At 39.4% G+C, this 17,521-nt stretch overlaps 1 protein-coding gene across 1 annotated transcript in view; it reads right to left on the reverse strand.

Moving 5' to 3' along the window:
• LOC121405581 (bone morphogenetic protein 1 homolog) overlaps positions 1-17,105 on the reverse strand; it is a 46,427-nt gene extending 29,322 nt beyond the window's left edge. Inside the window, exons 1-2 of the mRNA XM_041596507.1 lie at positions 16,477-17,105; positions 6,204-6,402 (exon numbers count right to left, since the gene is read on the reverse strand). Coding sequence (XP_041452441.1) covers positions 6,204-6,321 — 118 coding nt within the window. The 5' untranslated portion in view covers positions 6,322-6,402; positions 16,477-17,105. The remainder of the gene's footprint in view (positions 1-6,203; positions 6,403-16,476) is intronic.
• Positions 17,106-17,521: the final 416 nt, after the last annotated feature.

Below are 17,521 nucleotides of genomic sequence, written 5' to 3' on the forward strand. Positions count from 1 at the left end.
AAACTGATATGCATAAAATTTGAATATGTGAGTAAACCGGTCTAGGTTCTTGGGTAGTTACAATTCATCAAAAACCCGCGGTGAAGCAGTGCGTTGATGTTCATGTTTCATGGAGTTTTTGCACCGTAATGCAGAGCGAATTGAAGAAAACTGTAGGTCCTAAGTGTATTAAAAATGTAAGTCAAATGACAATGAACAGCTGGAGGTCTTTGACAAAAATTGGTCAACCGGGGGAGCGTTTCATGAAGGGACTTTGTCCGACAAGTTCTGTTTTATCCGACAATTACCATAGTAACAGTACCTCTCAGCCAATCAGAATCAAGGAAAGATGTAAGATCTGACAACTTGTCGGACAAAAATGTTGATGAAACGCTGCCCGGAACAGCAGCTTCGTTCTACGTTTCGGAGTTGACGAAAAATTGCAAAGAGACAAAAGAAAATATGCCATTTGTCCTGAGTCAAGGACGAAATTGCTGTTACGATTCACTGACTTTCGACAAAGACTTCTTGGTTGCTCTTTGTCATGAAGGGCATTCTCTATGTTCTTGAAAGCGTTGGAGTTGCGATGTTTGCTAGATCAGTCAACGCATCTCTGACGAAAGAGAGAGAAATTTTATTTGTTTGCAACCAGAGAAACATGCACGATCTTCTGGACCTCGTGCTGAACCTTCATTACCAGGGCAAAACTAGGAAATAAATCATAACCACGTAAATGTCAAATCGTTTTGATCATGCCTAATCATTCTTGTCATTGGGGATACCATGGATCTATTACAACAGTAGGTCCATACTAATAACATTGACCCACTATATCTGACCGGACCTGGTTATTTACAGGAACCACTACCATAAACACGAGAATCTAACCCCGCCCTGGTCCACTAGTCATAATGCACGTTATTCATAAGGATCGCTAGTCATTACGTGTAAGCTCATACCCAAGAAGGTCCAAGGGGTCATGATTCAACAATTTCTAAAGTAAGGAACCATATTTACATTAAGGTCCGCATGATGAAGGTCATTGATCATGAAGGTTTTTATTCATAATCCGTAATCGAGGTCTTTCTTCATAATATTCATTAAGGGGTCGCTATTATGGACCATTATTCATAATATGGAATGAGGGTCGCTAGCTACAATGGAAGCAGAGTTTCTATCATTGGGAAAGGGTCGCTGGCCATCATGTGAAGATGGTCACTCTGATAAAATTATTTTAATTATAGATTTGACCATTTCATTATATTAGGCGACCTTCTTCTTATATTATGAATACACACGAATCTTATACCCCCAACCAACTGACACTGTTACTACCACCAGCGTACCGACGAACTTAGGGGCAGCCCCCTCCCCTACAAAATATATGAATAAACAAAAATAAAATTTCTACGACCAAGACCCCCAATAAAAAGGAAATACGATGTATTATTATGTTATCTATCATGTAAAAATAAACATTTTGCTGGCTCGTTTCGCTCGCAACTGTTGACAAAATTTTCGGTGCACGCTTTAATGTGCATTGACATTTTTTCATAACGCCACTTGTTACTACCAGCAAAGGAAAGATGACCTGAGAGTAGCGGGAAAGGTCAATGACCTATTTTAGAAATGTACATGGAGTTCAAGTCATATATTTTCCGAGAAGTTATAACGGTTTAATTCCAATACAAGGCCATAAATCATAAGTCAATAAATGCCAAGAGCATTCAGGTCACGTGTGTGATTTATCTTCCTGAAATGAAACACCACAATATATTTGCGTCGAGGTGTAATCCCTTCCCACTTTTTTTTCTCTTTGAATATCATTTCTGCCTCTATAATTGAAACAAAATAAGACATCATTGATCTGGGGGCCCCAAGTAAATTGTAAGTTTCTTGCAACGTCCCACACTCTTGAAAAAATGTGTGAATTTGAAACATTTTTGTCCTGTATTTGGAACAACCCCCCCCCCCCGAAAAAGGTTCAAACAGGTTGTTTCGCGCAGGTTCCAAAGTAGCTGTTAAGGGTAATTTAGAATCTTTAAGGAACCATTATTAAAGGTTCTAAATGCGGGACAAGCATAAAGCCCTCTAAGAACCACTTCTAAGAGTGCATAACCATTATTTGGTATAATGTTATAGAATGAAATATTTTGTTCGATTCAGATCTGCCCATAAATACCAATATGTTGCATTCCGTGTAGGTAATTCGACAAATTGTCGAGTAGTTTTAGGACTGAAGCTGGAGGTGTTTGTGGCATGTTGCCTTTAATATCATTGTTTCTGGTAAGCAGCCAAAGGATAGTCCACTGAACGGGGAGTTTCCCGTTTCCTCCTTTCTTCCTTTAGCTTCTTGTCTTGTGTCCTTCGTACGAAAATTAAAGATTAAGTTACCCAGACATATTTATACCTCTCATAGCAGCAGAGAAATTGTCCTGGGGATCTGACTTCAGTGGGTCTCACCATGGACTCCAGGTCCATGGTGTCTTTTTCTCTTGGGGTACGGCATCCCTCTCACGAGGACCAAACTGGACGGGACAATCTCCCAACAGTCACTCTTTCCCATAAACTAATCAGTTGGGAGGAGACTCCCTGAACTAATGAATGATCTTGTTGTCATCCAGTGATCTGGTGCCCCCCTCCCCATTCCTAAATGCCCTCTATTCATTGCCCACGCCCCGCCCCGACAACGAATCGACACGATCGTTCTGCGGAGTTTGACGGATAATCACCACTGACAAGTTGATCTTAAACGGTTGTAAACATTTCCCGCTCTAACCTCTCATTTGAAACGTTCCAGAGTTTGACAGGCATGCAGGTCTCCGCAATGATATCCATGGTATATTTGTTATGTACTACACAAAACGTGTTTTACGCAAGTAAAAAGAGACGGGGAATACTAGAATTACTCTTACACTGTAAACAAATATTGGGTAAAATTTTTACCACTACGAAAGTAATTATGTGTCCAACCCATATGCGGCAGTATTTTACCCAATGCGGGAAGTATATTGTGCAGTAAGGTAAAAATAAGTAGCAATTACTTTAGAATGGGCAAAATTTTAATCACACTGGATAAATAATAGAAACGTCCAAAAGAAATGCCCAATGTTAGTTGGCCATATAATTACCCTCATGGAACACTTTTACCCGATAAGAAACGGGTGACTTTCATTAGACCTCCTCATGGATACGATTTACGATTTTTGTGTTTTATTTTAAGAAATGAACCCGATTTGGATATGGGGGGAGGGGGTTAATATTGTCCTTATTTTACATGTTTTATTCTTTGTGATATCTCATTATAATCATTATATCCAAATTTCGTCTGCCGCTCGCCCTGTAGTCTCTGGTCGAGGCCCTGAAGGCTAGACATTGTTTGTCGATATGATGCCGAGCGAGCAAAGCGGGGCAGCGAGTCAGGTTTGGCAAGCTGTGGGGGAAGGGCGGGGGGGGGGGTAGAATGCACATTGTCTAGTAAGAATGACCACTGTCATATATACAAAGCACTACAATAATTATTCAATTAAAGCTTAACTTGTAATTGGTTGTGAATTTGTGTAAATTTGAGACACGGGAAATTTAGACCAAATTGTAATTTGAATTTGACTTGGAGCTGTGTGAGAAGGGACCACGCTCTAACGGGTAAAAGTTTTAAACCTCTTTTCCGCCCCACCCCAATAATCCCCTCTCTGTCCCCCACCCCCTGTAATTTGTATCATCCCGTCGTCTGCGTCAGGTTTTAGCGAACGGTGTTTACGAACTTGACCTTTAACCTTGATATGACACTTAAGGTCGTAACTGCTGTGCGAGCGTTAAAATGATCACGTGTGTTTTTTTAGTGAATGAAAATAATGAAAATGATGATCCCCGTGAAATCGGAAAAAAATTCCTCTTGAGAACACCATGCAAGGGGTTAAATAATTCGCCAGGGTGACCCATATGGTAAGTTGCCAATTCGTCTACTGTCAACTCGTACACTCACCACATAGTCTGCCTCCATTTAGTCTAATGCCGCTCTGTCCATCAACATTTCATCTAACAAATATTTGGTCCAATAACCATTTGGTCCAACTGTCACTTCGTCCAATCACCAATTCATGTATGACCATTTCGTCTCATAGACCCAATGGTAAATGGACTAAATGGTAAGTAAATATTACAGATAATGTTCACGCTCCAGTAAGCACAATCAGCAGGCTCAACTGTCACTGAGTCACAAGCCGAAAGGTATGACTTCGATTTCGTTTTATTGGAACGATTTTTCTAGCAGATGAAACATGTTCACAGGAAACAACCTTCGTGCTGAATAATTGAATAGGCTAGTGTTTATGGGGATATTTTGCAGTGTAAGTTTCTTCATCACGTTAATAGCTTACTTGCTCTTTGTCTGTATTTTCTTCTACATACATGTATTCACGTCAATACACACTTGATCTTCTTTCATTTCCTATTCCCCATAATACTCAATATTTAGAAAAAAAAACCTCTAGTAGCTCAGGGATTTCAATCTCCTTGACTTGTGGTCCTAAGGCAGACCCTGTCTGGTCGAAGTAATTGGGAGAAAGAAACTTTCTAGGAGATAATTTGCGACTTGTTTTTTTTTGTCACACAGGACAATGTGAAATCTCAGATCGTGTTTTTATCCGACAAGTGATTTGCGAACTTAGTTTACTAACAGAGAAAGGAGCGTTTTCCCAGCTCTTTGCCCCACCCCCTTTTCCCTGGACGCGATTTTTTCGTCAGTACTTGTGCACCCGACGCCATTAATAGGCCATTTTATCAAGTGATTGCCGCCTTATTTGCATTTGTTGCGATCACCGTACAATGGACAAATCCCGACGCACACTATACAATCCAACTACGACGGAAATTTTGATATTTTCTTTTTCATTAAACAACTTCTAGTCGCAGCCGATGATGACGTCATTATGACTTGGAATTAAACTTGCTTTCATTCCATGTAGGGAGGATCGGAATAGACTGGAATTCCGATTCATCCATGTCACTATTCGTAACTTTGAAAATCGAATCGTAACGGATCGTATATGTGCTTGTCTGCGATGTTTTGTTGGAATAGACGTTGGTGAACACGGGATGCAATTTTTTTGTTAACATTATTTACGACTATCGTACGACTACGATTCCACGGTTAGGCTGGCAAAAGACAAAGCGGGACGACATCGCTGCGATAGTCAAACGATGACCATGTACTGATCTTACGACGCCCCTCAGGTGAGGTTAAAGGCCCAGTCCCACTGCTCTTACGGATGCAAAGAGGTTGTAAAACGTAAGAAATCCTTATCGAAACGTTATGCATCCGTTGTAAACTAATTGCATACGTGTTTTGTACGCTCTATCCATCCAGCATCCATCCGGTGTCATTTCAACCGCGAAAATAGTTTTGAGCTGCACAAAACTTTTAGAATGAATGAGCTTTCCGCCGTGTACGCTGTAAATCCGCAACATATAGGGCAGCAAACGTCCCAGCGGTCCGTTATCATCCGTTAAACGTCCGCTGTATCCTCTCTGCGTCCTCTGTATCCTCTCTGCGTCCTCTGGGAATCCCCGCAACTCACATCCACTGCAGCTGAACAACGGAAGGAGGGACTAAAGATAAGGTAAATGGAACGTCTATCGTTAGCAGCACGGGAATAGAAAGGATGTAAGTGTATGCATCTCGTACATAAAGTATTCGAAACCTCCAGTAACCCCTTCGGAGCTGTCATCCACTTCCATCCGCTTTCATCCGTTAGGCTTCCGATTAACATCCGTTTAATATCCCCGCTACATTATAACCCACGTCCGTTCTTTTCCGTTATGTCATCGCAAGTTTTTCGCTAATTTTGTCCATTTCTGAATGGAGCCACCTCCAAAATATCACGTTCGCTGTGTACTTTATGCATACATTTTGTGTCCGTCGGCCAGTGGGACCGGGCCTCAAGGTTACGATCTAAGACTACGATATTGAGAAATGTGTACGACTCTCGAAAAAAAACCCTGATACACTTTGATCGTGAATGCGTACGAAATATCATACGTCGTCGTATGCCATCATCAGGAGATCAAAATAAAATACGATTACGCTACGATCAACCTAAGATGGTCGTAGAATAGGCTAAATCTAAATGGGGAATAATGTTCAGTACGCTTGTCTAATTTTCAATCCGTCTTCATATCAAATTTTAAAAATTTAATGCAGTTCTGTTCTGCAAATTACTTACAAGCTTTGCATGGACTCGAGACATCCTCTGAAAGCGCTCTGGTCGTTTCCCCGATGAAAGTGGTAAGACTCAGTATAAAACCAAGTAATGAGACTGTCATATAATATAATAAATCCATGCTAACGACTGGTCCGCAAGTCTGGGTAGCAACAGGCAGTCCCCGCCCCCTTTACCCTCACTGCACCGGGAGGCTCACAAACTGAAAAGAGAATCGAGGAATAGAAGGGGTGAATTAGCCTACAAGGAATAAATTTTATGACTTTACAATAATTGGATTACCAATCATTAAACACATAACACACAAAACGACCCCCCCCCAAAAAAAAAACCAAGAGCGTGCACAATGGATAATTAAATGATTTTTTTTTCATTTACACTACAGGTCTACACGCCATCTACCACTCTTTTGCACTCTCTGCTCAAGGAAAGAGAGGGGGTGTGTCCGTGTGTAAATTGGATATTTAGCCAAAGCTTATCATTATTCAATTAATAATTGAAGACCCTCCCACTCGCACACATCATGCTGTAAGGTCGAAGTCACACAAAAAAAACTGGTTCCAGACCATTCACAAAACTTTGACTTCCCCGCTGGAACGTACACAGTGTCACACTGTTTAAATCCAACAGTGTGAAAATATTTTCACACTGTGGATACCTCCACAGTGTGGGTGTCTACAGCGGGTTCACAAAGTCCACTACGTGAATGTGTGGTTCACACTGTTAAAATGCTTAAATCTAACAGTGTGAAGGTGATTTCAAATTATGTTCCACACTGTGACATACACTGTGACACACACTGTGGTACACTGTGTTCTTTCCAGTAAGGTTTATTCGGAATGTCAACTCACCGGTCAGTTTGGAGTCGGCTTCATATATGTGCGATTGCGACACGGTTATTTGTTCTTATTCAGCTACATATGGGGTATTACCTACACTTTGATGTATATGTGCTGTTCATAGAAATCAGAAACATGTGGTACATGCATCAGCCATCAAGGCTGGAATTGCATTTGAATAGGTGTAATTGAACGAAACACACTACGACCTTGTGACGTCATCAATAAACGAGGGTGGGGTCAAGTACACGTCACATGAAGTCACCAATTGAAATGGACACATTTCCGTTTCGAAATGGTTTCGTTCAGAACAAACATCACAGACCATGGATGTGACGCCTAATACTAGTAGATCCACTTAGACGAGGACATCATTTGAATCCAACCTAGCTCTCGCGTCATTTGTCAATAGGGAGTTATCACACCGCCACAAAGAACGCTTACAAGAACATAGAAAATATATCGTCAAATGCCCTCCATGACAATTAACAACCAAAGCTCCAAAACTTGGGGCAAAGTGCTGTTGCGGTCCATCAATTTTCGACGAAGAACTCCCAGCTGTTCACTGTCATTTAACGGACATTTTCAATACATTTACTGTGTTCTAGAATTAGTTTTGCGTCGCGGTGCAAAAATATAATTGCATGTATTCTGAAATCAGGTCCCCGTCTTACAAAGAGTTGCGATTGATCTGATCAATCTCAACTATGGAAAGCCAGCAAGGTCAACATCTAAGATGCAGGATGTTTTCTAGATATGATGTATATTCATAAATCCATTGTTTTCTTGATAATTTGGTGTGTTTGCCTTTTTAAAGGACATTTTGCAAATTTCCTGTAGAAGAAATATGACACAGATGGATTTTCATAGAGTTACGATTGATTGGGTCAATCGTAACTCTTTGTAAGACGGGGCCAGGTTTAATTTAAACCTTAGTCTAAAGATTTGGTTATGGTTAGCCGATTGTAATACAAATATCTTACAGTAGAAGTTCAAATTATATCTTACAGTATAGAAGTTCAAAATCAGGTCAGTTGACACTGAAAATTATTCATAACTGCCAGGAAATGTAAAATAAGACAGCTGTCTTCACCATTAAAGAAGGAGAAAACATCACAGTAAACAGAATGAGCATTTATAAACATAATTTTTAAAATGTTTGGCTTCTCATAACTTCACAGCATTGAGTTAGACCTAGCTAAACTGGACTTCAGAGTACGGGCCAAGGCGTTAACCTACAGTTGCCACTCTCCACCCAGTTGCAGTAAATGGGTACCCAGTAGGAAAAAAGGATTTGAATGCTCGAGCGTTAAAACCCGAAGTCTAAACCTTCCCAACCTTATAGGCGTAAACATTCTGCCCATGGTCGGTAATTTCTACATGTAGGCCCTAAATGAGAGAAAAAAAGTGACACAATCAAGACTCATTGGGCAGATGAAAGTGTACACTAAAAAATTGAGAGAGCGAGAGTGTTGTTCTTGAATTCCCCTTTTCTTTCTTTTTATTTCGGTTGTTTTGCCTGCATTTTCCGGTCAAGATTTTCTATATCTTCACGCTAGTTTTGTTTTGCCACTGCTATTTGGGGGAGACGTGGTATGTGTAGGAAAACACGCTGATGTTGACTCGCCTGGTAAGAGTCAACTCCCAAATTCACACAGGTGCTGAGAAAACACTGCCCATTAAGGGACTGTCACACAGAGTTGTGATTGATCCGATCAACCTGAGCTACATGGAAATCAATCCGTGTCATAATATTCCTACATGAAATTTGCACAATAACCTTTTGCAAAGGAAGAAGGGCATACCGAATTGTCAAGAAAACTATACATGAAATAAATACATATCATAATCTAGAATACACGTACATTTTGAAGAAACGTCCATTTTATATGTTGACGTTGCTGGCTTTCCATAGTTGTGGTTGATCGGATCGATCGCAACTCTTTGTAATACCGGTCCCATCAGGTGAGACGGCCTCTGACAGGGGTCACTGCTATACAAAGTGCTGCAGCAGGTTCTTTTCGTCGCTTCACAAGAAGCAAGTGGCTTGTCGGACCCAGGGATCATTGCAACCTGGCAAGGATGAATGAAAGCTCAAGAATCATTTCCGAAACATCAAACTTGAGCCATACCTCACATGAAAATGTTGCATCAGGGGAATATGGTGATGCCACCCCCCCTTCCTTCTCCTCCATCACCAACCAACCAACACCACCTGGGCCAGGATCATTCTGGATTCGAAAGAATCCGATGCAATACTAGACAAATGAAACTTTCCTGGTATGACATCTCCAGAATTGTGTTTGAACCAGGGTATTGTTAGTGAGACGATAAGCATGTCCGCATCCGATCAGTGAAAATTCCAGTATAGACAATGGACACCACCATAGTTTTATGCAACAGGCCCCTGCTGGTAAAAAAAGGATAACAAATTTCCCCCTTTCATTTTGGGAAAAGTCAGCATCAACCTAAAAAAATTGGAACCGACTGGTCATGCTGATACGGACTATACATGTACTTATAGAGAATTTACTAGTGATATGACATAATCGGCATGTTCTGGGAAAAGTAATGTTGAACTCTCATTTCACTTTCCTTCTCATTGGAGATTATTACTCTTGGACAAAAATTTCGCCATCTTTACCGAAATCTACTCCATCTACAGGACAGGGGTAAAACCTCATTGTGATATATTGCCTGACCAGATGTTGTACTTGATTTATTTTTACTTTCCCAATGAAAAAAATACGTTCAGGTAGAGCTACACACTTAAGAAAAAAATGTCTCAATTTTATAGGTGAAATTCTGCACCTTATGAAACACAATTAGGTGCATGCATGTAAAAATCCTACCTACAGGGTGCAAAGTTGTAAAGGCATACCTTCAAGGAAGTTAAAAAATTTGCACCCTTTTTAATGCAAAAATTTTCTGCACCCATGATGAAGTTGCAAGTTTGCACCATTCATGGTACGAAGAAGTGAGGCTTCAGATTCCGGGCCATGTATTCTTTGAATTGCAACATCTCTTTTATAAACTGGCACTGAAACCTCAAGGTGGCTCCTTTTTATGTCAAGGAATTACGAATCTCAGTTCATAAGTCGTTCTTACGAACGCCGTAAGAACCCTGAACAATCTAATTCGTTCATACGACGTTCGTAGCAGGTTTTCACGGTGCTTTTGAGACCGAGCCATAAGACGTCCAGGGGCCCGTTGCATATAACTTTTTACCTGAGAAAACTCGGGTTGTTTTTCCGGAGTTTTTGCCCTGTGTTAAAGCCAATGGCAGAAATCAGACTAACCTTAGTTTTCAGTTTTTACCAGAGTTTTCTCAAGTAAAAAGCTTTTATGCAACAGGCCCCTGGTAAATATTTCGTTTCGTTCGCGCAGGTGAATGGCCACTGAAAATTGATGAAGTATACTCCCTTACTCCCTACTTTTTCAAAAGGCAATAGAATTCAAAATACTGAAAAGTAAATATATATCATCGATTGTACAAGGCAAGAATATCAGTTTTGATTGGAGCTACATAATTACGTACAATGAACAAAAAAAGCTCGTTTGGCAAAGGTTTTAACACACGTCGAAGCGGTTTACCCGGGCCTACAAATCGTTTCCTACCCATATGGTCGTTCCAGTGGCGTAGACAGGTCCTTAGACCTGGGGGGATGATCCCTAGCTGGGTCATACTTTATATATATATATATATATATATATATATATATATATATATATATATATATATATATATATAATTAATATATAAATATAAAGAATGAAGGAGATAACGTACTCGATAAAAACAAAATATCATGGGCCAAAGCAGACGAGTTAAAGATAACAAAATAACACGATCTGCCTCATGGATTATCTCGTGTGTCTTTTAATCACTTTGCTTTCAGCAATAAACAGGGCATCCAGTAATAAACTTCCTTGCACATTTTTCATGGCAGTAATCTTTTGTTTGATTAATGACAATGAGTAAAGATGATCATAAGAGAAATGTCATTTGTCGGATGTCTAGTTATCATCTTGGTCATGACAGTCCTGCTAAACATGATCTGGAATAACTAGTATTCCTTATTTTAATAGTATAGTAGTATACTCTTTTAAAAGTAGCGATATTGTTAATGATCAAACGAATGAATCAACAACTAAAGGAATAAACAAATAAACAGCCAAATAACTAAAAAAATATCAATTACAATTATAGTAATAGGGGTAAAATAAAAAAAGCTCAACATTATATTTCTTATCCACGTGCAGATATGCGGACACTAAAATGATAAGCACACTCTGTTTAAAATTACCATGATTACAAAGGCTTGATTGAATTAAGTATGGAAATGAAATAAACCTCACCGGGTTGTCGGAAGTAAACTGTATAGATAGTAACTTGTTATAATTTCGATTCATTTCTTATAATGTACCTTGTTATGATGATTATGATAAAAACATAGGTAAGGAAATGTAACAGTTTATAACCTTCAAACCTAGAAGACTGCGCACGTACAGAAATCACTGGTATAAGTAATTCCAAAATACATTGCGCCTCGACTTACTTCTTCTTGAAACTGGAAGACGTTTATTTTCACCCAATATAGTTATGCAAAACAGTCCTTAACAGTAAAGGATTTCATTCCAAAATCATTCATTTACTAATTCGCTCCTTAGAGACTGAAAATTTTCACCTTTCCTTTGCAAAGTAGGGGTTGAGGACATGGCCAGCAGGGAAAAGGGTCAGTGTATGTGTATAGGTAATTTCTTATTAATTCGTTTGAACAGCGTTAATGTGTTATGAAATCAATTGCTCTGAAAGGGAGTGATTAAGCGACACTTTCTTAAATCTGAAATGAAATATTTTGAACTTATCTCCTTTGCAAATACATAATTATTATAAGGAAATGTACTTGGTGAAACTCTGAATAACGATCCTTAAATGTATTATGACGACGCAAGACAGTTGTTATTACTTAAAACTTGCAAGTTGTAAATGCATATAAGATGATTGACTCTGAATAAAAGTCCAATTTTGATCATGTTTGTCATTGCTGTACGTTATGATTATTACTGCTATTATTATTGATTGATTTTAACTAGCATTCATTGCTTTATTACTGTATAGTTTTGCTTCTTCCCCCACAGAAACCTGGGGGGGATGATTGTACACACCATCCCCCCCACCTAAAATTCTGGGGGGATGCATCCCCCCCCCCCCCCGCTATCTACGCCCCTGGGTCGTTCGCAATACCAGTCTTTCCTGTATTACTTATGCTACTATAGCTATGACCTTTCTGAAAAGAGTATTACAGAAAAGTGATATAGTTCATTGTTAATTGACTACGATTTATGCCGAGTTTTCATATGCGACGATCATCGTACGATCAATTAGTCTACGAGGGAAATTGTAGATGGCTAAGGTTTACATGTACATTAGCATCTACCGATCTACGATTTTCATGAGTTGGGCGTCGAAGAGGGACAAATACAAAGTGAGATAGAGGATGAGAGACCGTAGAGGTATAGTATATACATCGTATGATAGTCGTGAGGAGATGAATTCTTCTGGAGAGCGACGCCTCTACAATACACTACATCCCTGCGTTAATCGTCAGATGCTCTGACGATGCGTTTGGGAACTACGACCTTACAAATTTAAAAATAATTCGTACAACTCTACTCTTAACATATCGTAGACCCTACGATGGCCGTGAATCCATTCAAAAATCGTACGATTTTCGAATGCCACCCAAAGGAGGTCGTGCGATTTATAGCAGGATACGATCATCCTCCGGGCGTCCTACGATGATTGTAGACAAAATGTAAGTGATCCGATTATAGCGATCTATTATGAATGGGTGATAACTGGATTAGGTTGTTCGACGTTTATGTTACTTTAAATTCTCCATACAACCTGTTGTGTTCCCTGTTACACACAATGTAATAAACGCCCACAAAATAGGTGTAACACTCCCTCAAACTTGTTAGGTCATTATGAATACGCCATTGGTCCCCTAAAATTAACGTTCACGTCAGTGAAGCAAGTGACGGTAGAAGTCAAACCTCAACTTACCAAAGGCGGTAAACTATCGTCTGGTGAATATGATTAATCAGTTTATTTCCGATTCGTCTAATGCCAATACGTCAAATTGCCAACTCGTCAACTATCATATGGTCTACCATCAGTTCGTCCACTCACCACATGGTCTACTTTCATTTATTCTAATGCCATTCTGTCTTTTAACCAGTTGGTCCAGTAACCATTTAGTTCATACACCATTTGGTCTAATTGGACTAAAGTGTATAAGTTGTGCAAAATGAATGAAAATGAAATGGGTATTAGTCCAACTGGTTATGAGAAGAAATGGTCATAGACGAACTTGTAATTGGACCAAATGGTTATTTGACGAAATGTCAATGACGGAATAGCATTAGACTAAATGAAAGTTGAGAATTGGCAAATTACTGACTAATCAAGGCAAATCAAGGAAGAAAACAAAAAATCAACTTCAAATAGGCCTACCTCTAAAAGTGAAGTGAAAATAAACCCAATACCCTAATAGTACATTTTCGTTCATAAGTAACGATATTGCTTCCCTGAACCGAAGCCGGCGGCGGCGACCATCATGAATACCTACATCAATTAACCACAATTAAAGTTTCTGAACACAGAGCATCGTTTTACGAAATACAACTAATTACGGCAAGGAACTCGGCACAAAGAAATGGCCTGCCTCAAAAAGTGAATGAAAAGAAAAAATATAACACCCTAACATTTTCGCTCTTTACTTCCACTGAAGCATCATGAAAACCTACATCAATTAACCATAATTACAGGTTGTGAATACAGAAGTATCCCTTAATGTCAAGGGAAGGAACTACACATATAAATCCTATATTGGCTTAGGCCTACCTTAGTCTAATAGAACACCCTCACACAATTATTTTTCAATTAATCACAATTAAGGCTTTGGGTACAGAATTATTATTTGTGAAATACGACTTATCAAGGTGAGAAAATAAGTACAACTTCATCAAGATAAAGTGACTATACAGTCACCTATATAAGCTTATCTTCTTCATTCAAACCAGAGATTTTTAAACCATACCAGAAAATTGATTGATACTCCCTTTATTCGCCCGCCCGGTAATGTGTTTACACGCCTGAGGCAATCGGCAAAGTTTTCATGACTTTTTAGTCGCCTTCGAGTGCACTTTGAAGAGAGCCTCAGTACCCTGTTAGAATCTTGATATATCATTTGACGTCGTTATTTCCACCTCCGACCCCCCCCCAAAAAAGATTTCAGAGCGTCTTGTATCTCCACATACAACTGTTTATAAGTCGACTTGGTCAGACATCGTATCTCGCCAAGTCGACATTACATGTACAACTTTTAATCGGTCAAGTTGGCGAAAATGTTGTATCTCGTGAGATGTCGACATACAAAATAAAGCTTTTTATAAGTCAACTTGGCAAGATCAAACTAACTCGTCGCTGGCACTTTAAAGCTTCTGTAATTTGGAAAAAAGCTGAAATGAATTATTGTAAAGGCAATATTGATTAAGTAATTAATTTATCTACATGTATGCTACACCCAAATGATATTGTTCCAATTAAATACTAATTAAATAAGAATAACACCTTCAGTAAAGGTTCGGTGGACAATGTCAGTTATGTCGTCAACATGTACAAATGCACATTATGCAGCAGTCATGTTCGGACCATATTGCAAATTATCAATGGTGGGTCGATTGTCAACCACTTCGTCTACTCTGGTCAAACATGGCTTAATCCTGCTTCACCTCCTATACACTCGGTATTATTAATATTTAGAGAAAGCCATCAATATGACGGGCTGATCGTAAAGTTGTCATAGAAACTGCATTGTGAAACGGGGCCCTGGTAAGATGAACTGTTTATAAACCAAACTTTCATTTGACATCTATGGAGCAAAAAAATGTGTAGACGAAGTGAAAATGGACCATCTGTGAATAAGAATAAAAGGCAATTAGGCTAAGTGGGTATTAGACCAAGTGACCAGTAGACTAAAGGGCAATTCGGCCAAATGGGCTTAACCCATGGTGAATGAGACTGCCTGAGGAGATCGACTGCTTGTAGACCAATTGAATATTATGGAGTTTTTGCACAAGGCCGGAAAACGAAGTCAAGAACACAGACAATTTATGCACTGTAATTGTCCATCAAAATTGACAACGAACAGCTGGGAGGTGATTGTCGAAAAACTAGTAAACCGGAACAGCAGTTTCGGCCCGAGTTCCTGAGCTCACGAAAAGTGGCAACTACGTCCTGCTGGGTCCACGACGAACTGCCGTTTTATTTACAAATTTTCGACCAAGACCGCTTGCTTGTTCATTGTCATGAATGGTACTTGACAATACAATTTCACTGTTCTTGAATCCGTTGTGGAAGCGTAAACTCCCTAACCTCCATGGTGTCTGAATGTACGTGCCATTCACCACAATCTATTCCGTGATCCAAAAACACTTGAAATATATTCTTTTGTGACAAAAATAACTTACTTGCTGTGACCAGTGGGGTGCTGTGTATGAGCTATGTCTAGGATTATGATGCTTGTAAATAAGAGGATTTGGGGTTTCGGGCTCTACCAATACTCAATAGAGATGTTACAATGAAATTTTGTATACAAGAAGGTAGGAGAGAGAAAAAAAATTGCTGCCCTGTTAAGTGCGTTCTTAGCAGAAAGTCTGATAGATCTTAAATTAAAAATCAAATCACTTCACCTAAAACGCTTTGATATTGTCTCCATGGCTTGTATCAGACATAAAATTAATTGTATCCTTTATGATAAAGGGCATGTTATGACACCTGAACTTACATGTCTGAGAAATAATTACAATACTTTAATCACGGCGATGACTCTTCCTCGCAATTATGATAAACCAAGGCATCAATTGTATCCTTTATGATAAACAGGCATCGATCACGTTGATATAATGATCAGAGACCAATCTGCATTATTACATGTCTGAGAAATTATCATATAATATTTTGGTCACGGAGACATGATTTTTTTATCATCCTTACTTGCAATTACGATATCAATACAGCCAATTCCCTTGCGTGAGAGCGTTCCGTTTTGAATAGTTTTAATATGAAAATATATATAGTTTTAATCTACAAAAAACATCGCCAGATAATTCCAAATAAGAAAAAAGTATTCTTTTATAATTTTCTATTCGATTCTAAGACAAAAGACAAAGGAGTTAGCCGACTTTTTGAAAGGCTTGACTGCCATGACTGTATTATTATACCACATCCTACTTGGGACGTGTGCAAGATGAAACTATGCTAAATTTCTGTCAAATCTCAAACAGTTATACAATCTATTATCTATATCAAAATGTTGTGACATTTTTGGTGAATTCCCCCTGTTTATACATGATGCCAGTTCTCTCACCTGGATTCAATGGAGCTTCGTTTCGGTGTAATATCACCCAGGTACTAACAGGAAAGCTGTGGTATATTCTGGGTGACTATTTCCCGGGCCTCACTCTCTCCTAGCTGCGTAGGCGAAGAACGTTCATCCATACATAGAGGTCAGTCAAAGGCCGGTGTTGACTTTTGTTGACATCATCAGTAAAAACCAGCATCCAAGATGAAGCAGTGACATTCACATCCAATTCTAGGTAAGGTTAAACCTGCGAACTAAACGATACACCAGATGATCATATACACCGAGACACCGAACCAAGCCGTGCCCCGAAACTCCGCGAGAGAGCGTGTGACCCGTTCCCAACTTTACCAGCGGGTCTGCTTGACAAAGCGGTCGAGAGAGTTTTTCGACGCAATACACTTTCTGTTGAAGCTGGTATAAAGGAGAGAGACCCAACACAATAACACTCCCTTGTATCCAGTTCCTTTAAATTCCCAGTAGTTTCCAAGTCGCTGAATAAAGTAGTAATTCCAGTAAGGGGTCGGTCCTATTTTGAGTGACAAAGGGCGATGGTGTGTTCCTAACACCCTCGTCGATATAAGGATATCGATCTGTGTAATAGAATAGTCTTACGCATTGTTCCCGTCTTGTTGGGAGCAGGCGAACAAAAGGAACGCAGGCACGTATAAACTTTTTTCTGGACGAGAAAATTATGTGCGTTTTGGGCTGCTGTCTTCCGCACACCTCTCTGATCTCGCATCCCGCCTGTGTTCCGCAATATTATTGTCATAGTCTACACCAAAAAAGACTCGTTTTAGTTTAGGTTAAAGGTGCGTTTTACAAACATACTCAGAAATTAAAAAAAATGTTACTGATAGCCTATGATGAAGGAACTTATGAGTTGGGACATAAGCTAAATATTAACAGAAGGTAGCCGAAAAAAGTAATTCACAAAAGCAACGGGACTTGGGGTGAACATGGTTCCAAAAACATGAAACCCTAGTACATCTTAGACGAAATTAAGGCTGGAGCAATTGTTGAAGGAACAAAATTTCATGTCATGTCACCC

Source organism: Lytechinus variegatus, chromosome 18, assembly GCF_018143015.1.
Source record: "Lytechinus variegatus isolate NC3 chromosome 18, Lvar_3.0, whole genome shotgun sequence".
NCBI lineage: Eukaryota > Metazoa > Echinodermata > Echinoidea > Temnopleuroida > Toxopneustidae > Lytechinus > Lytechinus variegatus.